General features: G+C 42.8%; 1 protein-coding gene across 1 annotated transcript in view; it reads right to left on the reverse strand.

Annotated features, from left to right (window-relative positions):
* The window catches only part of LOC308698974 (exostosin-1), a gene marked incomplete at its 5' end in the record, with an annotated part of 490507 nt that overhangs the window by 7125 nt on the left and 457691 nt on the right, over nt 1–25691 (reverse strand). Inside the window, one exon of the mRNA XM_081379482.1 lies at nt 20364–20524. Within this exon, the coding sequence (XP_081235608.1) occupies nt 20364–20524 (161 nt within the window). The remainder of the gene's footprint in view (nt 1–20363; nt 20525–25691) is intronic.

Consider the following 25691-nt stretch of genomic DNA (forward strand, 5'->3'; position numbering starts at 1 on the left):
CCAATGCGCCGAAAATACTCTAGAGCCCATATCTTTGCTTTTGTTATCACTATAATGACAAATTTGGTGTCAAAGTGTACATTTTTGGGGTCAAGGAATCCAATAAAATTGGTTTCAAGTTTAAAACAACTAAAATTCTCCCCATACCATGACAATTGGGGGTAAATATGCACATTTCACATAAAAATTGTGTCATCAGAGTGACTTTACTTATCTTTTCCTTCAAAAACTTTAATTTTGTATTTAAGCAGTGCAGCTACTTCTGTACATTACATTTGTCCTAAGTAGCATGAGATTTCGACCAGTCAGTTGTAGCCTATAGCAAATCAGTTCCTGCAACAACACATCCCATCTGCACCAGGAGCTGTGACAGCTGTTGAAGGTCAGAGGTGATAGGTTAACACTTTGAGGTTCGTATGACTTCCTCATTAAATAGAAAAATGCTTTTAATGTTAGATAACTAGTAACTAGCTAGCTAGTAACTAGTTAGCTTCATTATAACTAGGTCGCTAGTAACTAGTTAGCTTCATCATAACTAGCTAGTGACTAGTTAGTGTCATTTTTATTGAAGCAAGCACATAGCCTACATGTTGCTAGCTAGTTAGCTAGCTTCATTATTTGATATTTTTTACTTTTGCGAATGCTTGTTAATGCTCATATTATCTCTCTTATGATGTTAAAGCAACTTAATTTCTTTTTTCAGATTAGCCATAATGGAATGCCGTGACTGGAGTTTATGCTGCCTATGTCAGTCCGCCCTAAAGATTGAAAAAAGATCCCTCTTAAACCGAGGACCGTGACGTCGCACGGTATGGCGCAGCCGGGGCCCCACCCTGGAGCCAGGCCCGGGGTTGGGGCTCGTATGCGAGCGCCTGGTGGCCGGGCCTCCCCCCACGGGGTCCGGCCGGGCTCAACCCGAAGGAGTGACGTGGGGCCGCCTTCCCATGGGCTCACCACCTGCAGGAGGGACCGTAAGGGGGTCAGTGCTGAGAGGATCGGGCGGCAGTCGAAGGCGGGGGCCTCGACAACCCGATCCCTGGACATGGAAGCTAGCTCTAGGGACGTGAAACGTCACCTCACTGGCGGGGAAGGAGCCTGAGATTGTGCGTGAGGTTGAGAGGTTCCGACTAGAGATAGTCGGGATCACCTCTACGCACGGCTTGGGCTCTGGAACCACACTCCTCGAGAGAGGATGGACTCTTCACCACTCTGGAGTTGCCCATGGTGAGAGGTGGCGGGCTGGTGTAGGTTTGCTTATAGACCCCCAGCTCAGCCGCCATGTGTTGGAGTTCACCCCGGTGAACGAGAGGGTCGTTTCCCTGCGCCTTCGGGTCGGGGATAGGTCTCTCACTGTCGTGTGTGCCTACGGGCCAAACGGCAGTGCAGAGTACCCGGCCTTCTTTGGGTCTCTGGGAGGGGTGCTGGAAAGTGCTCCAACTGGGGACTCCGTCGTTCTACTGGGGGACTTCAATGCCCACGTGGGCAGTGGCAGTGACACCTGGAGTGGCGTGATTGGGAGGAACGGCCCCCCTAATCTGAACCCGAGCAGTGTTCAGTTATTGGACTTCTGTGCTAGTTACAGTTTGTCCATAACGAACACCATGTTCAAGCATAAGGGTGTCCATCAGTGCATGTGGCACCAGGACACCCTAGGCCGTAGGTCGATGATCGACTTTGTGGTCATTTCATCTGACCTGCGGCCGTATGTTTTGGACACTCCAAGAGAGGGTAAAGAGAGGGGTGGAGCTGTCAACTGATCACCACCTGGTGGTGAGTTGGATCCGATGGCGGGGGAGGAAGCTGGACAGACTCGACAGACCCAAGCGTACTGTCTGCTGGGAACGTTTGACCGAGTCTCCTGTCAGAGAGATCTTCAACTCCCACCTCCGGTGGAGCTTCGATCGGATCCCGAGGGAGGCTGGAGATATTGAGTCCAGGTGGACCATGTTCTCCACCTCCATTGTCGAAGCGGCCGCTCGGAGCTGTGGCCGTAAGGTCTCAGGTGCCTGTCGAGGAGGCAATCCCCGAACCCGGTGGTGGACACCGGAAGTAAGGGATGCCGTCAAGCTGAAGAAGGAGTCCTATCGGGCATGAAAAGCATGAAGAGTCTGTGAGTCCAGTAAAAACATGGCGCATGAGTGACAAGTCCACCACACTCGCTTTACCCAGACCCTCAACATCATCATGTGAACCATTTGATAAACTGTGTCTCTTCTGTGGTGAAGTGGGCAAAAAAAAGGAACTGAGGAGGGCTGCCACCCTTGGCTTGGATAGAAAAGTGAAAGAATGTGCTCAGGTGGTGGGTGACAGGCATCTATTGGCTGAACTAGCTGCTGGTGACATGGTTGCTATTAATGCTGTTTATCATCGTCCATGCCTGACTAGGCTCTATAGAAAAGCAGAAACTGTTGGATGTGACTCAACTGAAAGTAATGCAACTCAGGTCATCAGAGCACATGTCCTCAATGAGTTGCTCGAATACATCATGGACTATCGTTGCTCAGGGGAATCACTGGCAATGTCTGACTTGACAGCCCTCTATGACGAGCGCATTGCTGATCTTGGATTTCCAAACATCAAATGCAACACCACACGCCTTCGGAAGGATATTGAATGCCTGATTCCTGACATCAGATCAGTACAAATAAATCGTGTCTGGTCCATTGTATTTGATGATGACCTGAGCAAAGCTGTTGCTAACATGAAAAACAACACTTCTACCGATGTCTCCATCATCTTCAAAGCAGCCAAAATCCTTCGGCAAGAGTATCTCCCCATGAAGCATGCTTTTACAGGTGCCTTCTCAACTTCCTGTGAAGCTGATTCTATCCCTCCCATGCTGAGATCGTTCTTACACATGCTTCTTGATGGATCAGGTATTGATCAGCCACCTCCTGGACCTGAGAAGTTCCAGGCTGCAACATCCATTGGGCAGCAAATAATTTTCAACTCTGTAAGATGCAGATCCAAGAAACATGGCAGTGTTCCTCGTCACATAAGAGAGAGGGAAACACCAGCTTCGCTATATCTGGCAATGAAACTACACCAGCAAAGTGGTAGTAGATATCTGGTGGAGGCCATGCATAAAAGAGGAATGTGTGTCATATGACCACTTGAAAACATTTAGCATAGATATAGCGAATTCAGTGATCAGTCACTAGGAGCAGATTGGTGTCGTGGTCCCACCTCAGGCAGTCCACTGAATAAAACGGCCAATTTTGTCAAATAGGGTGTCAAATTTCGTTCAACCTACCCTCCATTAGATGGCAGACATGTCATACTTCATCCGCGACTCAAAAAAACGTCATGCTTCTATACAAAATCTTTGAGCTAGAGTGCATTGAATCAGTGCGAACAAAAGCGGAGCTAGTGTGCGAGTGAGCCATTTTATCAGAGCAATATTGTCAGCGTCAGCGAGTATTTGCATTATATTATTATTATTATTATTATTATTATTATTATTATATCTAATGGCATCAATAAAGCTTACCCGCAATGAAGTGTTGGGTCTTCTATTCGTGGACCCTGATTATGAAGGGGAATATCTGCCTGATTCTGAAAGTGAAAGTATAGCCCTACACCAAGCACAAACGGTGAATCCTTTGCCCAATTTAGATGGTCCTTTACCCAATGTCAGTGGTGGGAACAATGTTTCTCGGGGTCGGAGTGTTCATCGCGAAGTTAGCAGGCGTGTTAGTGTTGTGGGGAACGAGGCGGGAGATTTTTACCGTGTGTGCCTCTCCACAATCGTGGCGACAGTATTGTGGTGGAGACTTTGTTTGTCTAATGCCACTGGGTATGTGGGGCAGGGTGGGGAGTCGCAATGACAATGACAGTAGTCCGAGCTGTGCACACTCGGCGCGTGCGCGAGGCAGATCTGGCCGTGCTGCTCCCAGCAGGAGCAGAGACGGTGTGACACTGGGCAGAGGGGCTATTATGCATAGTCTATCGCAAGCTGATGGGAATGCCGGCTTTTGAGTACTTGGCCAATGAGGATGATTTACTATATGTAGTAAATAGAAAATCTCTACAGCAAAAGGCCAACCGCTACTTGCATTCGGTTTGTTTCTACCATTTATTAGTAATGATTTACACAGTTTGTTTACTACTTACTATTTACCTGAGCATTCAGTATTGTGCAATATAGCATACAGAAGGTGAGGGACATTTTGGGGGGAAAGAAGTGCTGCATTTGATCATTTTATCATTTAAACGTGACTTTTCATGAGAATTCTATAATCCAAGATGGCCGCCACCATAATGACGTCATAATATGCAAATTAGATGGGGAAATGTAATCCCTACATAAACTTTGGGTCTTCCTTAATATTTCTCTAATTTACAGAAAGTCTCTATCTTTTATCACTTTTAAGATATAGCCTTTTGAAATTAAGATGTCAAAATCGAACATTTTAGGAAAAAACCTCCCACCTCCCACGAAACACTGTGTGTTTGGCATGTGTTTTTTAATAAAAAATTGCATACTTCACCTCCAATTGTCATGGTAAGGACAACATTATTGTTTTTTAGTCTTGGAACCTATTTTATTGGACTCCTTGACCCCAAAAATGTACACGTTGATACCAAATTTGTCATTATAGCTATAACAGAAGCAAAGATATGGGCCTCTCAAGTATGGTCGGCGGCCATTTTTAAAAAATGTGCGTATATAAGATACAAAATGTGATCTCACGTGTGTCTTAGGATAAATTTATTTCTATGGCCCTAAGGTACTTCCATACCAAAGGGGACCTTTGCATCATGACTTGAAGTCAAAAGTCACTTAACCTCCCTACTATAGGGGTGAAGGCACACTCCACCCAGAGCCAGCGTGATCTGCTCGCTTTTTTCCTTATCAGTTGAATTGAGACCCGAAATACTCTTTTGACTTTGATTTTACAAACAAGTTTCATACATCAATCGATTCTGTTAAATGTGTATTATTTTTGTGTATACTCACAATAAAAACAAAGTGTTGTGCTTTTTGCCAAATAAAGAAAAATAAACACGAAGCGAGTTCTGCCTTCTCTCTGCCAGTGTAGTCCATTCTGAAACGCGTCCGAAAATGAACAATAACTCAGCGAATACTCAGTCAAACAGGCATACAGACACACAGGCATGAAGCTTGAATTCTCTTCTTTTAAATGAAGTAATTTATATAAAAAACAAATATTCTCATCTTGTGAAATCTGTATTAAAAGAGAGCGATTCCAGTCGACCTCATTACAGCTCATTTAGATGTAATGTGACACGCCCACGGAGAGCGCGCGCTATTCAAACGCAAATGGCTGAGGCAATCCACGCAAACCTGTGAACGCCCCCATATCAGCTCGAGAAAACACAAGTTTATTCAGATCATTACTTGTTTACACCGTCTCGCAGCGCTGTGAGGAATAATAATAATGGAAAATGTACCTCAGAAGTGCGGGTATATCGAGGCGCGAGCTGAGGAATACTAGTAAGTTTTTTTTCCTTCTGACGTGAATCGGGTTTCTGTTTATGAATAAATGAACGGCAGAGATGCGCGCTGTTTACCACAGCTGGCAAAGACAGTTTAAATTTAAATCGCGTGTGTGAATGAATGATGATGTTTTAGCAAACAGTATTGCTATACTGAGATGAGTAAAAATCGACTGAAATATGTTGAAATAAAATGTAGGCTATTTGTATAAGCAACGTATTAAACTGCAAATTAACAATATGCCCTAATATTTCATGAAAACAACGTTACAGTCAGGCGAAATTTGGGTACAGTTTTTACTGTAGAATATACTGCCACGTCAAATAAGCTTTTGTTTAGAAATTTCTATATATAAAATACTATTTTTGTCAAAAATAAAGTCATCAACTAAGATGTTAGCTGTTCCAATGTTGGCTATATTCAAACTAATGAATACATAGATAAAATGTAGGCCTATAATCATTTTTTTTACAAAGAAAGAGTACACTTGAAATATTGTTGAAATTGTAATTATTGTTGTAATTGTAACCTTTTTAATAAAATAGCAAAACATATTTACAAGATAGATGTAAGAAAAATCTTAAATGGTCAATATAAGTCTTCTTCTAAATATATCTTTTGTCCTTGCATTGTGGCTCAGTCAGTGTCACACCTGAATGAATGGCTAATTATGCAGAGTGGGTGGGACATTGTATTCTCAGGTGTAAACCACTCCTCGTTCACGCCCCCCTCGCATATTGGCTTTCCAAGCAAAACCTGTTTTACATCAATTTAAATCAATGTATGGTTTTATGTGAAAGATAAAGCAAGACTATTTTCACATAATTTTGAAGATAAAACTCTAGGCGACCACATCCATTAGTCAAAAGTCTTATTGCCACATATTTAGTATGTGTTTTGTGGCCTTATTTCAAAAACTTTAATTTTTAGTTTTTTCGATAACCACGCATAAACATTATTCTCTCAAAAATGAAAACATGTACATACATGTGGCTCACATATTATTGTAGTCCTGTTTGTGCTATATAGAGTGAATTTACACCTTTGCCATTAATATGTTTATAAGCAACTGAAAAAAGCACAAATGTCAGAGCATGTCAGAACACCCCCAGGGCCCAGAAAACCGCTCAGACTCCAGAGGGTTAACGCATGGCGCCTCGCTAACAGACATCTGTAGAGCTGCAGGCTGGGCAACACCCAACACTTTCGCGAGATTCTATAATCTCCGGGTAGAGCCAGTGTCCTCTCATGTACTCGCTTCCACTAGCCAGTAAGTAGGACCTGCTTGGTGTCATCGCTTGCTGCGCCATTCCACTCCACGGACTGGATATGTGCGCTATTTCACTCAGATGAGTTCCTCTTAGACCCTGAGTTCCTCATGCACTGTCGATGCCGTCACCAGAGTGCATGCCCCGTCAGTCAGCCCTCGTGATTCGCTAGGTGCTTCCATGTGCATGGTTCCCCGCTTGGGTAAACAACACATGTGTATTTCCAAGTCTCCTCCGAGCACGTGTTTTCTCTCTGCAAGACCTCTTGCCATCTCGAGGTTGAAACATTCCACCCTGTGGTCTGTATACCTCTGAGTTTTCCATATGCATCCCGCTCTAGTCCTCCCTACGGGTAGGCGCTTTGTTACATATTCCACCTGGGATATGCCATCCAGTGTACCTTGATATTCTTGCGTTAAGCCTTGCCCTTCGTCCGTGCTAGTCTCATGACAGGGAGCTCAGACTTACGCAGGGCACTGGAAGACAGCCGCTATGGCGTGATTGAATTGGGATCCCCATTTCATCATTCACTGACGTAACTCGTAGTGACTTAAGTCCCCCTGCCACAACCGATGTACGGCTGAAACAGCCGGGCACACAGTTTCGGCCAGTATCACCACACTGCATTACACAAGATCCAGGGGGCGGAGTTGGATCCAGATCTAAGGGGTGGAGATTGGTAGGTTTAGGGGTGGGTTTAGGGATCAGGGGGTGGAGATTGGTAGGTTTTAGGTATATGTAAGGTGGGAGGAGTTGGGTTAGGGTTAGGGTTAGGATCTGGATCCAACTCCTCCCCCTGGATTTCGTGTTCTGCAGTGAGGACCATCTCGTTTCGGCTCCTCAGCAGGTAACATAATGCGAGATTGCACTTGTGGCTTCGCGATGTTCGCGATGCAAATTCCGCAGACCCATGGTATTTTCATACTATTAGCTAATTTTCTAATAACTCAAAGGTGATAGGGCTCTCTAGCAAAACCCCCATTTTGTCATTCACTGACATAACGTCTCCTTTCCCTCCTCAGGGAACGAGGGTTATATACGTAACCAAGACATTTCTTATACCAAAAGATTGCCCCCGGTTTTGTGTCGAGAGAGACGACACAAAATATTTATGTGCTAGATATTTAATTAAACTACTTTACTAAATCTAGCTATATGTGTAGCTTGATTATTCTTGGTATATCACTTGTATTTCAGAGTTAAATTTAACAAGCTAAAGAAACAAATCAGTCCTTTCTTTCCACAGGGAAATCAGGGTACTATATACAAGTATTTTGTGGTTTCTTCAAAGGGACTTCAGACTTTGACTCTGAATGATGGTCCAGTTATGAAAAATGTTATAAATTCAATTTCATAAGTGCAAATGTTCAGGTGTATGTTTTAATGGCATGTGTGATTGTTTAGACATTTTTTTCTTCTACATATAGCTTACTGAGGTGTGAGGTGCCATAACACAAGAAAAGGATAAGATGAATATATAATAAGACATCATAACAACACTTTTCTTCACGGTCAAGTCCGTCCATGACCGGGGGTTTGTTAAGCTCCAACAAACATAAATAAAACACATGTATCATAACGATTGTGGCAGGATGGGCTATTACCCCTCCTAATGTTATTTTTTATAAAATAAAATAATAATTTTATAATTTGGCCAATGGACTGGGACCATGGGTGTATAAGAGCACGGGGTGCCAGTTGCAGGTGTGTGTCATTTTCCGTGGCCGTGACGTCATTGACGCGCCTTGCTGCTTGTGCTGGAGTGGAGTGTTGACGGGTATTGTCAGTCATTAAGACCGCTGAAGCTCAGCCACTGACTGTGCTGTTTACTGGTGTGTTGCGGGTTGGAGAATTGAATGTGGACATTTGAGACGGTAAGGAAAGCATGTATGTACGACGACATTTGTGTAATGAGGTTGCTTTAACTATTACTAATATTACTTTCCCTGATAACTAGTAGTGTAACTAATTACTAATAAAATTTAAGTAATATCACATTTACCATCCAAAAAAAAATGGCTAGTTACTAGTTATCACTAATGATTTGAAATTCAAAAATCCAATCATACCTATAATTTATCATTTTTATATTTTTTAATTGGTAAATTATTTAAAAAAAAAATTATCAAAGCCATTATTTTAATTTTGTAGGGAGAAAGGATGACATCAAAAACATCAATGTCACATGTAAATTGTGTAGTGGTACTAAGACTTTGTCTACTGCGATCAACATGAAATTCATTGAGAAAAAAACCCCCGCCAAAGATGAGGCCGAGGGATGATGGCTGTAGCCCTAAAAAGGCTAAACAACAAAAAATGTATTTTTATCATGCTGGACAGCAGTCTACAACAAGCGAAAAAGAGCTAATGAAGCTTGTGGCTAGTTATGTGGTTGATGAAATGTTGCCTATCTCCACGATTGACTCTCCGGGCCCTATCTTGCACCCAGCGCAATTGACTTTGTACACCGACGCATGTATCATTCCTATTTTGCACCCGCGCAAAGCGGACTTTTCCCTCCACAGATGCACGTCGGTAAGTTAGGAAATACACTTACAGTTTTCATTTTTGCAAATCATGCATTATTAAAATAGATAGATAGATAGATAGATAGATAGATAGATAGATAGATAGATAGATAGATAGATAGATAGATAGATAGATAGACAATTTATTATAAAAGCATACACCTAGCTTACACATTTACCCAAATTATCATACGCCTGTTTAACCGAAGTTAATTTGGGTGGGTTTCTCCATTTCAATGTAACTCCTCTCTCTTTTACGGCCGTGATGAGACGAGAGGCCGATAAAAGGTTTGAAAAGCTCCTCCTGATGAGATATAATCGCGCTTCAGATGTGAGCAGTGAAAAACTAGTGGTGAGCAATAGGCTAAAAAAAAAAATAGTTTAAAATTAAACATGAATGCAAATAGTATATTACTTATTGTAATTGAATTTAACTTAATTGTTGCTGTGTGCCTACTGTTTTATTTGTCTTCTGTAATATTTTTAGGTCTTATTTAAGTGAAACATTCAAAGACCACATTCCATTAATTGTTGTTGCCAGATGTATACATAGCATACTACTGTATAAACCTATTTCATCATCAGATTAAATGTTCTGGTGCTTGTTGGCCTCTTTTTCATTCAACCAACATGTTTGGTTGGTTCTCTTACGAGAGGTTCTCTCGTACTGTGTAATAGCTTATGCTATGGGGAAACACTCTTTTCCTCGAGATACTGAAGCCAAAAAATTATCCTTAATTTTGTATTAATGTAAAACGCGTTGCGGCAGCACGCAGACATGGGCGAGACAGCTCGACAGCAACTGCAGCAGCCTATCGAGAGAGGCCCCTCGTGACGACTGATCCAATGAGGGCGCTTCGCGCCCACTAAGTCACGTCCCGCCGAAACGGGTGGGGCCTTGGGCTATAAATATAGCATTCGGGAGGCTGGTTAGCTGATTTTTCATCTCTTCAGCGAAGCTCACGCATCGCTGGATCCGGAGAGAGAAGCCGCGCCGTCTGAAAAAGCCTTTTCAGCGGGACGAGCCATTCTCTGAAGTCACTGGCCGCGCCGCCTTCTATCGCCGTTCCCGCTGCGCTATCCGGCGGCAATTTCCTTTCTCTGCTATGTTTTTTTTGTATGTGTGTGTGCTCGCCGCCGCGACACACACTCTCATTGCACTAAAAGAGCCGGGCGTCTTTTTCAAGACGCCCTTCCCTTTACCTCCCCCAACCCTCAAGGCTCGCCGGTGCGCCCGCTTGCCTTGCCTGCTTCGCTAGAGTCTCTTCCTGATGGACAGCGGCCGCCGTCTGCTGCCGTTTCCGTCGTGGATATCGACCAGAAGCCGTGGGGGATGATACCTGCTCTCCCTCTGTTTGAGCCGCGCAAACCACGCCGTTCACAGGGGATGTCAGGAGCGGACGGTCACGGGGCTAGCTTTCTTTCTCCCTCTGTTCGAGCCGTGCAAACTGCGCCGTTCACAAGGGAGGCAGGAAGCGGACGGTCGGGGTTAGTTTTTTCTTTACGTTACAAGAAAGCTTCCCAGCCCCTGCACCCCATTCACGCGTCACTCACCGGCGAGAGGAGAAAAGAGTGTTTTTAGTCCCGCCTAGGCCGGACTGACCTCAATTTCTCACACATTTCTCAGTTCCCTGAGTCAGGCGACTGGAAATATCAATATTGCAGCAAACGAGCCTATTATAATACAAGCACGCCTGCAAACAAACGCCGAAGAAAACATGTTGACGCTCTCTTATATGCTTGTGCATCTCAAAGCCTATAATGTCCAGTTACTAAGTATTAGTACATAGTGAAAGTATTTTAAAATGCCCTGTGTCTCAGTGGCGGAATCTTAGGTTTTTCGCACGAGAGACCTGATCCCGGTTTGACGGCGGATAATTATGCCGTTAATGCTTCGCTCTGTCAGTTCCCTGAAAGGCGACTGCAGATGTGTATTTTGCAGCCAACGAGCGCGTTGTACAACCCGCTCGCCTGCACCCAAACACCGTTTCTAAGGTTCCCGCGAGTCACTGGCGAAAGGAGAAGAGAGAGTTTTTATTCCCGCTGTGGCCGGACCGACCTCCATTTCTCACGCATTTCTCAGTCCCCTCTGAAGTTCGGGCGACTGGAAATGTCAGTATTGCAGTGAACGAGCCTGTTGTAATACATGCACGCCTGCAAATGAACGCCAGTATGTTGACGCTCTCTGATAATACACGCGCTAACTGACTGATTATGTATCTTCCCCTGTGGCCTAGTGGCACATTCTTAGTCTTTCGCGCGAGAGACCTTTGTTCGATCCCGGGTCTATCAGCAGTGAAAATTATGCCGTCAATGCTTTCGTTCTGTCAGTTCCCTTGAAGGTGACTGCAGATACGTATTTTGCAGCCAACGAGCACATTGGACAACCCGCTCGCCTGCACTTAAACACTGTTTCTATGGCAACTTCTCGCTCGCTCAGTTCCAGATAAATGCGACTGTTCCAGTGTATTCTGCAGTAAACAAGTCGGCGACACAGCCCACTTGCCTGCACACAAACGCCGCTTTTACGGCTACCCAGATAAATCCCATAAGAGTGTATTTTCTGGTGTTCCGGCCTCGGCCGATGGTGTTATGAGTGTAGAAAAATGCCCACTGCCCAGTGCTCATTCCTACACACAAGCACAGCCCGTCACACAGGGCTCGCGAAAAAAAAAAAAAAAAAATCGACCCAGATCGATTGCGCATTAAACGTAGTAAATGTGCCCACTGCCCAGTGCCCACAAACACTACGCTCTGCATTTCTCAAGGTTTCTGTAGAAACGAAACCAGCGCACATTCACTCTGCTCAGGCAGACAATGCTCTCAGTGCAGTAAATGTGCCCGCTATCCCGCGCCCACATTCACTCATAGACATGACAAGTCCTACGGGACTCGCCCAGCCCTCCCCCTCTCGGTTGACCGCCGCAGAGGAGTCGAGCGCGGGCAGTCTACCCGCTATGATCAGCGCGCCCCCTGCCTCAAATGTCATAAGCGCCACGCTTATGTTACAGCACACTGAAGCTCCTCTGTCGCTAAGCGACCAGAGCGCGCTCCGCATTCGGCCCCTAGCCATTCATGCAGATGCATGGGCAATGCTTCCCGGGGTTTTTCAGAGTGGGTGCTAGACATTATAAAGAGGCTATTCGCTACAGTTTTGTCGACGCCCTCGCTGCTGTGCGACGCGCGTCAAACTTACGGGAAAAACAGAAGTAGCACACCTACTTCGAGCCGAAATATTGAAACTGTTGAGCAAAGGGGCCATAGAGCCTTTATCTCAAGCTCAGAGCGAAAGGCGGGCTATACAGGAGATACTTCCTGGTACCAAAAAAAAAAAAAAAAAAAAAGACGGGGGTCTCAGACCCATACTATATCTAAGACAGCTGAACAAAGTGCTTGTGAAGCGACAGTTCAGAATGCTCACAACCAGAAAATCCTCGTGCAAATTCGCAGAGGAGACTGGTTTATGTCAATAGATCTGAAGGACGCGTATTTTCAAATACAGATAGCATCACGTCATGGGCAACATTTGAGATTCGCCTTCGAGGGCCAGGCATATCTGTACACAGTCCTACCGTTCGGCTTGTCCCTAGCACCCCGTACATTTACAATGTGCATGGACGCAGCGCTCGCACCCCTCAGACTCCGGGGCATGCGAGTATTGAACTACTTGGACGATTGGCTGATTTCAGCTCAATCACACTCGGAGCTCATAGAGCACAGGACCATTTTTCTCGAACACATCGAGAATCTGAGTCTCAGAGTCAATTGGGCAAGAGTTCTCTGTTCCCCAGCCAGATAATATCTTTTCTGGGCACAGAACTGGACTCACTGTCTATGATAGCACGACTGTCACCGCAGCGCACACTGGATATTCAGCGCACAGCGAACACTTTCCGCTGCGGCACGTCTGTCCCGCTCAGAAATTTCAGAGGATGCTGGGTCTCATGGCCTCAGCATCATCAGTACTTCAGCTGGGTCTGCTTTGCATGCGCCCGCTACAGTTCTGGCTGAAAGCGTGAGTACCGCGCAGAGCGTGGACTTCCGGTATGCTTCGTCTCAAGGTCAATCAGAAATGCATCACAGCTCTGAAACCTTGGAAAGTAACCGACTGGTACCGATCAGGTGTAAGCCTGGGGACTTCCTCGAGTGTTAGGGTGGTGTCTACGGACGCATCCACCTCAGGATGGGGAGCGCTGCTCGAGGGCAGACCGTTCTTTGGCCAGTGGTCAGAACGGGAAAAGCTTCTGCACATAAACTGCCTGGAAATGCTGGCAGTCATCCCCAGATAAAAGATCACCACGTTCTGGTCCGCTCGGACAACATGTCAGTGGTGGCTTATATAAATCACCAAGGAGGCGTCAGATCCAGAGCCCTTCACAGGCTGACGCACGTGCAGGGTTTTTTGGACATAGGACCAGACAGACTGTCAAGGAACAATGTTCCGGCAGGGGAATGGTCTCTACATCTGCAGACAGTCCAACTGCTGTGGAAAACATTCGGCAAAGCGAAAGTAGACCTATTTGCGTCTCAAGAAAATGCTCATTGTCCGGAGTTTTTTCTTCCAAGAGCAGGGATGCACTGGCCCATGACTGGCCCCGCTACCCGCTCTATGCGTTTCCCCCCGTCACGCTCTTACCACAGGTATTAGAGCGAATCAGGGAGAGTGGATGCTCAGTGCTACTCGTGGCCCCATTCTGGACGAGTAGTACAGAGCATCCACTCTCCCTGATTCTCTCCTCACTGGTATCGGCCATGGGGCGGTATTCGTCAACCGCTTTGGAACCGGGAACCATGCTCAGTACTACTCGTGGCCCCATTCTGGACGAACCAAGCATGGTTCCCGGTTCTGATGCGGTTGACGAATACCGCCCTATGGCCGATACCAGTGAGGAGAGATCTCCTCTCGCAGGCCAACGGCACGATCTGGCATCCCTACCCGGAGCTTTGGTCCCTGCATGCGTGGACCATCAACGGGTACCCGTTAAACTCCCAGAGGGAGTGTTAAACACAATCACACAGCCCAGAGCCCCGTCTACAAGGCGGCTCTATGCCTCGAAATGGTCAGTGTTCTCTAACTGGTGTGCAGCTAGTGACATATCACCCTCACACTGTGGAGTGTCGGAGGTTCTTTCCTTTCTACAAGAGCTACTGGATAAGGGCAGAGCCCCATCCACGCTCAAGGTTTATGTGGCGGCCATAGCAGCGTTTGCTGAGCCAATGCTGGGTCAGTCACTGGGAAGAAATGATTTGATCATTCGCTTCCTTCGAGGAGCTAAGAGAATGAATCCTCCCAGACCCCCCTCAGTCCCCATTTGGGACCTTTCCACGGTCCTAGAGGCCATGAAAAGCGCCCCATTCGAGCCTATTCAGTCGATAGACCTGAAACATTTGTCTTTTAAAACAGTGTTTCTTCTGGCTCTCGCTTCAGTGAAGCGCATAGGGGACTTGCAGGCGCTTTCAGTGAGCGCGACGTGTATAGAGTTTGGGCCTAACGACTCTAGAGTCATACTCAAACCGAGGCACGGGTACATTCCTAAATCCCTCAACACCCTGTTTAGGGCGCAGATCATTTCCCTGTCAGCCCTACCGGTCTCTGACGAGGAGGGAGATGCAAGCTTCCTTTGCCCAGTCAGGGCATTAAGAGCTTATGTGTCTCGCTCAGCTGTCTTTAGACAGACGGAGCAGCTCTTTGTTTTGTTTAGCGGACGTTCTAAGGGACTGGCCGCGTCGAAACAGAGCCTATCCAGGTGGATAGTTGATGCTATAGTGCTGGCTTATACATCAAAGGGCTTACAATGCCCGTTAGGTGTCAAAGCGCACTCCACGAGAGGCATGGCCTCGTCATGGGCTTGGTCTAGTGGGATTGCTTTACAAGATATCTGTATGGCGGCAGGCTGGGCCTCACCGTCTACATTTATAAGGTTCTACAACCTAGAAGTTCCCGCTTTGCAGGCCAAGCTGCTCTCGGTCTAATAAACCAGTATTATCTGCCCGTCACTACCGGCTCAGAATACTGAAACCGTTACAGCGTCGTTCACTGAGCGACTATATTTTCTGTGGGCAGTGTGTAAGTCCCCCTGATATTATATCAGCCCAGGCTGAGTTCACCCTGGCTGTATGGAACACTTGATATAACCTGCTCTTTATAGAGCACTATATTCTAGGGAATGATGCTAATCAGCCTCTCTTTCCGGACTCTCTGTGAGTCCCTGATGATTATGCACTGTATGAGCCCCGGGCACCTACCCGTGGGACTTTAGTGTGGGATCTCAGCACGCACGGCGTTTTGCATTGTGTTCCCCATAGCGTAAACTATTACGCAGTACGAGAGAACCTCTCGTAAGAGAACGTACTCGGTTCCTAACGTAACCTCGGTTCTCTCTAGAAGAGGGAACAAGTACTGCATATCCTGCCGTGCATGCATCAAACTCTGGTTCGCTCCGGCGATGAAAAACCAGTTAACCAGCCTCCCGAATGCTATATTTATAGCCCAAGGCCCCACCCGTTTCGACGGGACGTGACTTAGTGGGCGCGAAGCGCCCTCATTGGATCAGTCGTCACGAGGGGCCTCTCTCGATAGGCTGCTGCAGTTGCCGCAGAGCAGCCAATGGGCGCGTGAGCTGTCTCGCCCATGTCTGCGTGCTGCCGCAACGCGTTTTACATTAACACAAAATTAAGGATAATTTTGTGGCTTCAGTATCTGGAGGAAAAGAGTGTTTCCCCATAGCGTAAGCTATTACGCAGTACTCGTTCCCTCTTCTAGAGAGAACCGAGGTTACGTTAGTAACCGAGTACGTTCTACCTGTTTGAGCCCTGTTGCAGATTTTACTATGCTGCTGCTTTATTAAATAACAGAAGTTGTTTAAAAAATAGTGGCTTGTCATCAGTTTGAGCTAGTTGTACTCTGTTTATCTGAAACTTTCATGGATCCACAGACTTCAAAAACGATGCAATTACCAATTTTTTGGGCTGTAATGGAAAAGTAAAGTAACCAGTAGTGTAACTAATTACTGTTGGCCTGGAGTAATAAGTAATGATATTACTTTTCAAAGGAGTAATTAGTAATGAGTAATATATATATATATTTTTTTTTTTTTGAGTAACGAGCCCAGCACTGATCATACCTCTCAAATGGCATTGCACTTTCGCATATTCAACAGTCTATTACAATACGCACATTAATAGTATTTAAAGTCAAACCTGGCTCTATGTATTTACATTTATGCATTTGGCAGATGCTTTTTATCCAAAGCAACTTACATTGCATTTCAAGGTACACATTTACATTCTTATCAGTTCATGCTTTCCCTGGGAATTGAACCTATGACCATGGCGTTGCAAGCGCCAACGCTCTACTGTTTGAGCTACAGGAAAGCTTGTATCTTCACCAATTCACCAAGCTTGCATCCCCTAGAGGGCGCTATGGGGAATGCCTCTGGCGTGACTGGTGTCTGAAGCATGAGTCTAAACACGACAATGAACTTGACACTGGCAGGTGGCATCCTATGACGTAACTACTGGTGCGACCGGGAGTATAAGGGCACAAGTGACATACGTACCTTTCTTGCCTTCTGTTTGAATGTGTGTCTAACTGGAAGACTATGGCTAGCATTAGTGCTAAGTCCTTTAGAAAGAGTATCTGCATCCATGTCAGCGTTTTCTGACACCTGATGACACACACAATATGTGCATTATTTGCATGGGAGTGGAGCATGCATGCTCAGTCCTTGATGGGGTTGTTTGCGTGCATTGTAAGCGTTTTTCTATGAAGAAACTTCACTTTTGTCTGTCCCTCTCGAGGGAATTAAGACAGCCATCTGTGCTTCGTGGTTCAGGACCTGCTGAGGCGAGTAGGAGACTGAGGTTTTGGAGCTTGCGGATGAGTTTGAGAAAGGTATGAATAATTCTCATTCATCTGCGGCTTATGAGAGCAAGCTGCCAGATTGTGATGATGTGTTGTCTCTCACGTTATCTGATTCGGCAGCGAGCGTGCTCCTGGCTTTGAGCCAAGACGAGCAGGACGAGGCTGATGAGATTGAAGATGTTTCTGAGCGCTCTAAGCCCGCCTGCCCCACATATGACGAGTTAGATGCATGCCGTGCCATGGCGAGATTAGATCTGCCGTGGAAGCGCGAGAAGCGTAAGGTTGCTCGTAGTCACTTGGATGAACGTTTTTTTGTCAGGACATAACAATCCAGCTCATACTAGCCTTCCCTTTCTTCCAGATCTTCATGCTGAGGTGGACAGATCATGGGGAAAGCCATATTCAGCCTGCATCCATCGGACTCAAGTGAATTATGCTGATGTGGAGGGGATGCGGGAGTATGGTTATGCATTTATGCCTCCGATCGAAGAGACGCTGGCTAGCTATCTCTTGATGGGCGAGGCATCTGCATTGAATGCTCCATCTCTCCATTCTCTGGGAGAAAGAGAAAAACGTTCTCCTCGATGCATCAGTTCCACCCTCCGAACTTTTCAGCACATCCATTGAGACAGTGGTTTGGTAGATTTAGGGAGGTCAAGGTGTGCTCCGCAGCTTTTAAGACCTTTATACCTTGCCGGTTCAGAGGGGTACAGCGCAGAGGAGGTGGAAAGCCAGAGGGAGAAGAAAGACCCGAGGGAAGTGATCCAAAAGAAGTGTTCTAGGGTCCCAGAGGCTAAAATAACATCTGACTCCTTCCTTCCTAAGGCATCCAACTCCCTCAGATAGCATCATCAAGTAGTTGGCTTCCTGTAAGCCTCCTTGGTATGCTGTTCTGAGTATAGGACATTGGTAGGCCTCCTCTTGCTTTAGATAATTGTTATGTTGAGGTCTCTCAACATAATTGTTATGGCATTGTTAAAAACATTGTTAGGCTTCTTCTCGTTATGACAATCTTCCTGTGAGGCAGTGTTGTCAAGCCGTTAGGCTCCCTTTGAGCATCTTTGTCTACTGCGTTTATAGAAACTGCTCCTCAGTGCTCAGCCTGGGGCAGCATCGAGCTGTTAGGCGCACTACGTGCCTCCTTGATGGGAGCTTGACAGGGTAGCAATGCTGAGTTGTTAGGCTCTCTTGAGCCTCCTCGGCTGTTCTTTTGATAAAGTGTTGCTAGGCCTACTGTTAGGCCTCTGCTCCCAAGGAGCTCCACCCTTTTCTGGAATTCCGAGTTGTAGAGTCTCTTTGAGCCTCCTTGGAGTTGCCCTCTCCTGAAGACAAGAATTGGATGACGTATTTCACAATTGCCCTTTTATACTCATGGTTGCACCAGTAGTGATGTCATAGGCATGCCGCCTGCCAATGTCAAGTTCATTGTCATGTTTAGACTCATGCTTCAGACAATGGTCATGCCAGAGGCATGCCCCATAGCGCTCTTTAGGGGATGCAGTATCTCGTTCCCCTTCTCATGGAACCATGGTTACATAACCTGAGACGTTTTGGTTATTGTGTATGTAATGCCCTGTGAAGAAGATAAGCAAGTAAGCAGATTAAAATAAGCAAAGGATTTTTCTTATTTTTGTAAAGGATTAGTAAACTCAGCTAATCAGGTTGTATTAGCTATGGCAAACCGACTACGGATATTTTCAGATGACACAAACTTTAATCCACAGCTGTGCTTGGGTCTCAGAAACAATTGGAACAAATAAAAAGGAACTAAAGTTCATTGCAAAAATTTTATACATTTGTCTCTCTTTTTTTTCATTCTATCCTACCTTGCAACATTGTGCAACATAATTATTTATGTTGATTAGCCCTCAAAGGCCTACTATTATACTGCAATTATACTGTTTGAAAGTATTTTAATTAAAAATCAATAATACTGTTGAATTCAAGCATTTTCCCAGCTGGTGCTTTTCAACGGTGGGACGGCTACTTTTAACAAGCTAATAATGATTTTAAATTCACCTAATTATAATTTAAAAATATATATATTATTCATTATTGGCCACTTGTTGCAAGTTCTTTTCAGGAGCACATTCAAGCACTAAATAAATAACTTGGGCTTCCAGGCAGGACAAAATACAATGATTTAAAGCTCAATGTTCAATGAAAAATTAGATGTACATCATCATTTGAAGAGTACACCGTGTCTAGTTTTATGAAAATAAAACTTAGCCTGTTAACTGTCAGCGTCCTGGTGTAGTGGGACACTTTTTTATTGTCTTTTTTTCTCTATCGCATATTTTAGTAATCCTTATAAATTAGCTTTAACACATCACATATTTTAGAAATCATCATAAATTAGCTTTAACACTCAAAAATAATTCTATGAAAACTGTTTTGAAATGGGACATTGCTTTACCATGAAAACAGTACTTTAAAACCTTTAAATTCTCAAAAAACTCAACTTAGACATACGCTCATCGGCCACTTCAGAACTGCCTTAATTCTTCATGGCATAGATTCAACAAGGTGCTGGAAACATTCCTCAGAGATTTTGGTCCATATTGACATAGCATCACACAGTTGCTACAGATTTGTCGGCTACACATCCATGATTCGAGTCTCCCATTCCACCACATCCCAAAGCTGCTCTATTGGATTGAGATCTGGTGACTGTGGAGGCCATTTGAGAATATTGAGTTACTCATTGTCATGTTCAAGAAACCAGTTTGAGATGATTTGAGCTTTGTGACATGGCATACTATCCTGCTGGAGTAGGAAACCGTATCATGGATAACACACATATGGGATTACAGAGGGGGAATCACATCATATGGGCATCTAGCCAATACAAGAGCTGACCGGTCGTGCATACACACAAGTACTGGGCCTGGTGTCAGATGCCTCCGGTGTCTCTGACTTTGTGCGCACAGGAGATTCCCAGAGTTCTCTTTTGTGTCTTATCGCGCTTGAATGGTTTAAAAGCATTTGCTTGAATAAGAGCGTGATCATTTAATCATGTAACGCTGGCCAAAAAAATGATGGAAAAAAAACAGATCCTGCATTACTTGAAAAAAAAATGCATTGCAATTGTCAAGGCATTAATTCTGACAGCCCTAGTTAAAATGCAACTACATATTATTGTTGAAATGTTGAAAAATAGAAGGAAATAATGCAGAATAGAACAGAAAAAAATACATCTTTAGGTCAGTTTTGTCTGTGTTGTATTGTTCTCTGGAGATTACCTGTGGTAGAACGCAGCTCCTGTGAGCACCATGGAGTATTCGTTGGTCCATTTAGAAGTATAACCCCACCTCCCCTTCCCACTGTCCCAGTAATGGCTGCGTGCTGGGTAGCCTACAATACGATCTGGAAAACTTTGCCATACAATGAAGGCAAATTCCACCTGCAAACACAGAGAAGTGCACAATTTAGATTACAAAAGTTCTGAAATAAACTAAATAAAGAAGTTTCATTTTTGGTTTTCCTTTAAGAACGAAGACATAATGTTCCTGTCCATTATCTCTTCAGACTTAAGATAAAAACAAAGTGAACACACTGCTTAAGAAACTCATCAGAGGAGATTAAAGAAGTAGAATTAACAAAAGCAACATTTGCTCTCTTGATTGTCTGTTGAAAGAACTGTCATGGGCTAATTTCCAGTGAGATAAATTATCAAAAGAGCCAATGGGAGTTAAAAGTGAACAAGCCTTTTTTAACTCATCTCTTTATTTATAGCCTTGGATTTTCTAATGCCTCCAGACATGCTTCAACGTCAACACATCTGACTTGTCTGCATGCAGGGGATGAGAGCCATTCTTGCTCTGTCAAAGTCAGCGTGAGCACATATTAAAAAATGAACCCTCAAATCAGAAGAAAAGGTTGCAAACATCCCCCTTAATGTTACAATAGATTAATCGCTGCATTAGTCATAGACTCTGAGCTAGATTTATGACATCATGCAAATAACGTGGCTGTAAGGAATTACGGCTTTAAGGCACACCATTCCAGCAATGCATTGTGGGTGACACAATGAAATTTGCTGCATTCATTATGTGTACCGGACCTTGATTATGGATCTGGGTGAGTGGGAAAGATGAATGGCAGATAGAGTCACGGCTGTTTTTTTTCAAGAAGAACGGCACTCCAGCCCGTGGCATCTTGGTGGCAGAGTCACACCGGGGGCAGGATGTGCTTTATGGCCTCCATCTGCTTCTGGACTGCCGAGAACTGTTGGGCAAAGTCCTCGACAGTGTCGCCGAAGAGGAAAGCGAATTTTGTCAGCGTCCTTCATCTCAGCCAGGTCCAATCATAGTTGATGTTCCTGGCCCACCAGAGTGGACATCTTCTGGCTGAGGGTCTGGCTTGCAAATCTCACTGGCCAATGTTCATTGGCTCATTTTGTTACCACTTGGAGGTGATTGGATGTAACGTCGAACGTTACTGACTGAATGGGAACTATAGCTTTCTAAGCTACAAGCTACTCATAATCTAATGGAGTTTAAGTCGTGATAAAACAGGCACAACAGATCTTTTCTTTCATATTGTGACGTACATCCAAGTGAAACATTGTCGTAAAAGAAAAAAGGTATGGTGTATGAAAGGGCTGGAGTGAGTAATTAGTCACATGAATTTTGTGGCTCAGATGATTGACTTAAACATTTTTTTTTTTTTAAACACTCTCCAAAACTTGAGTTCCCACAAGCAAAATTGGGGATCCAATTGAGATGAATGGGAATCCCATACAGAAAAAAAAAATTGAAATATATTTTAAAGTGTCAAAAATATATGTGGCATATATTCCAAATACATTGAAATATATTTGCATTGTTGTTCACTTATATTTATCATTTTGAAATATATTCTGAAATATAACAAAAATATATGACGTTAAGTGTTAAATGTTAAATGATTTAGATGTTAGATGTTAAAATGTAATGTAAAATATATGACAAAATATATGGTATAAAATGTTTAGCTTGCTAAAGAAGGGTCGAAAATGTATTTTGATCATAGTAATTCCTCTACCTTTTCCCCTATACACAACAGTAGGCAGTATACCCCCAGACACAGTGTTGAAGAAATTTCCACAGGCCACCAAAGGACAACTGGGGACAGCTGTCAACTCAAAAATAGCTGAACTCATATTTAAAATGAAATAAATAAAAATGTAAAAAATAAATTGAAAATGTGTTGTTTGTTTGTGAAAATGTTAACTTTTTAAATTTCAAAATATATTTCAAATGAAACAATTTGCAAAAGTTAAAACATATATGAACATATATATTTTGATAGTAAATATATTGACATCTAAATATTTTCACATATTTAACTAAAATATATTTTCAAAAAAAATAAAAATACATTTACATATATTTAACTAAAATATATTTATTGGGCCAATTTCGAATATCTGCATATATTCCAAAAATATATTTCAAAATATATTCTGAAAATATATTTCAAATATATATATTTTTTTGTGTATGTGATGCTAACATTTGTGGCAAGCACACATACAGTCAGATGTGCATTAAAAACAAAATGGGAAAACAAACATACAATAGATGAAGACACAAATTCACCTGCGGAAATAAGCACACACTAGATTAATGCTGTAATTTATATTACTCTGTCATTGTACTATAACAATTATTACCCTTTCTGGTCAATTCTTCAGGCCATTAACTGCAGCACAGACATCATAACCCATGGGCTCTGCTTTGCCGCTGTTACACCACACATGTACCTACAGTCTAATGATGCTTGACGCACAAGAAAAACTCAACCCCTATATTACATTTCCCATTTTAATAAGCTAGTTAATGAGTTGAAACAATGCAATTATCAATTCCGTGGGGCCATAGCGCTGCACAGTCTTAAAAAAAAATAAACTGCTACTGCTAAATATGCCATATTCTCACAATCTCAGCACTATTCAATTAAAACCCTCTCAAACGCTTAAAGGGCAATTACTGTGGCAGATTACTGTGCGAAACGAGTAGAAGCTTCTTTCCAAATGTTGCTGGATTTGTCTAAAGCCACAAGAGCTTCCTCACTGAAACTGAGACTCATTAAACTTTTGTAATACGGGTTCTGTAATCTTGTACCCCTATAAAAGTTAAGTGGATATTCTGGCCAGGCAGAGGTAAAGATGCACTAGCTGCAGTTAATAAAACATCAGTTTGTTGAATTATGAAGAGCAGGTTTCAAACACACACTGAGCTTCGCCACATGTAATGAACCTGAGAAATTAGAAGCTTTCTACATCTGATTGTGATTGGATGAATTCTCCCCGCTTGTAACACTGAAATGGAATAATATCTTACAACATCATCATATTTTTATAGTACTATTATACCATTTAATATATATATATATATACATATATATATATATATATATATATATATATATATATATATATATATATATATATGCAAAGCTTATAAGTTGTGCCACTGAGTCTAATAGTGATAGTGAGCTTTGCATTCAAATGTAGGAAATTCATTAATATATATGGTACAACTTACCCCACTGCTTCTGGCACATTATATATAATAATTCATGACTAACCTTTACTTATGACTAATGGTTTTATACATTTGCAATTTACCAACATAATTAAACATTTACACATAGATAAATTTACTTTGACATAAATCAAATTTTACCTGCCATTTACAACATTTACAAAACAACAACATCAATAAAAAAAGTTGATCACTTTTCTCAACTACAGGCAGCTGTGAAGGGATCTTTGTAATTGTATGGCCACATGATAAACAATTCTCTGTCTCATACAAGATTCACAGTTGTATAAATCTAAAGAATTTTTATCTTTATTTCCTTAAACTTCCCCCTGGAATTAGGATAGTGTCAGAGAGTCGTGATTTTGCTAACTTCTACTGTTGGATGCTTCAACATAAGACTTGCACCATCAGAGGATCAACACAATCTTTCAAGATCCAACTGCAATGTACATTCCCTAACAAGATTAATTCCCACATTGTTTTTCTCCAACCCCTGCCTAGGAATTTACAAACAAGCTTCATATTCCCATAGACTCTGCCAGGAAAGCTGGCCAAAAAATGTGTTTCTTTTGTTTTTACCTAGAAAATGCCCTACACCCTGTAAACTGCAAAGGGAGAATTATCCTTGCGTTGCCAACAAATCCTTTCTGGCCTTTGGATCATCTCAGCCTTAATCAAACTTAGACATACGACACTCTAATCATCACAGCACCCAGTCTGTCTGAGAATAAATAAATCCCAGAATACTTCACATTGCCTGAAACATCTTTGCCAGATGGTGCAGCCATGTTTTGTGAATTGGCACTGCAGCCAGACTGATTTGCATATCACAGCTCGAGGAATGATAGTTGTTAACATTTATAATCCTTTTAAATAATAATCACTCATTTGGCCAATTTGCTGGAAAACTGGAATATCATTCAGGTCTTTGAAACATTAAACTATTCTGTGACACTTTATTTCTATATAGACATAAGTAACTTCGCCACTACATGTCAACTAACTCATGGAGTATTCCACTGATAAAAATGATTCTGTGGTGAAGTAAATACTACAGAAAAACAAATGTAATTTCAAACCTGAATAAGTTAGTTCCGGCAATAATTAAAAAAAGTATACATTCTATATTAGTACTCAATTTAAGATTGTAGAAATTAAAGCGTAAATATCAACGTTATAAAATTAAGAAAACTGACTCAACTTTCTGATACTAGTGTTGCCATCATGCACAGCATTTCCCACTGTTTTCCAGCTGTTTTACACTGTTTTATCATTGCTTTATTTGTTAGGTTTAGAAACTTGCTGTTTTGTGACATCTGGAGTTAATTGTCTACTCAAAATGAGCCAATCATTCTCAAAAATGATCCATCGGATGTTACTTGTGTACTGTGTACCAAGTATTGAGATCTCTGTGTTCGAGTAGGTACAGCATAACTTCTATTATGTAGATATGTTGTCCAAACAATATCTACTGTATTATTTACTTAGATTTTTTTAAAGCATATACTTAATAGTATTGCGAAGTAAACTTCAACTAGGTAAAAATTACTCAACAAACTTTAAATGACCAAGCTAGAGTTTATTTTCTTTGTTAATTTTACTTAACTTAATTAAGTAGATTTTTCTTAATTCCATATGTGAATTTTACTTAAAAATATGCTCGCTAAAACGTGCAAAAGAAAAATTTAATTTTACTTCATCAATCAAAACTAACTTTAGCTGAACAATAACTTTATCCTAGAGCTGCTGTAAAGCCAAAACAATCTCTGTTACTGTAATATTCCTGTTATCACTGTAAATCTGCTTTTAAACAATTCATATTGTTAAAAGCGCTATATAAATGAAGGTGACTTGACTTGATTTGACCTATTGTAAAAAAACACTTTATTTTGATGCTCCCCAATAGACATTTTACTGTCTGGAAGAATCTTTGCAAGCATGTCAACTTATTCAACTAACCATAACCTGATGTCTTTTCCAAGCAAAGAACAGCTCATTTTAATGTAAATTAGGCAATTTGCATTGACCAACAAATGAACC

Source organism: Scardinius erythrophthalmus (assembly GCF_964197995.2).
Source record: "Scardinius erythrophthalmus genome assembly, chromosome: 11".
In the NCBI taxonomy this organism is placed as follows: Eukaryota; Metazoa; Chordata; class Actinopteri; order Cypriniformes; family Leuciscidae; genus Scardinius; species Scardinius erythrophthalmus.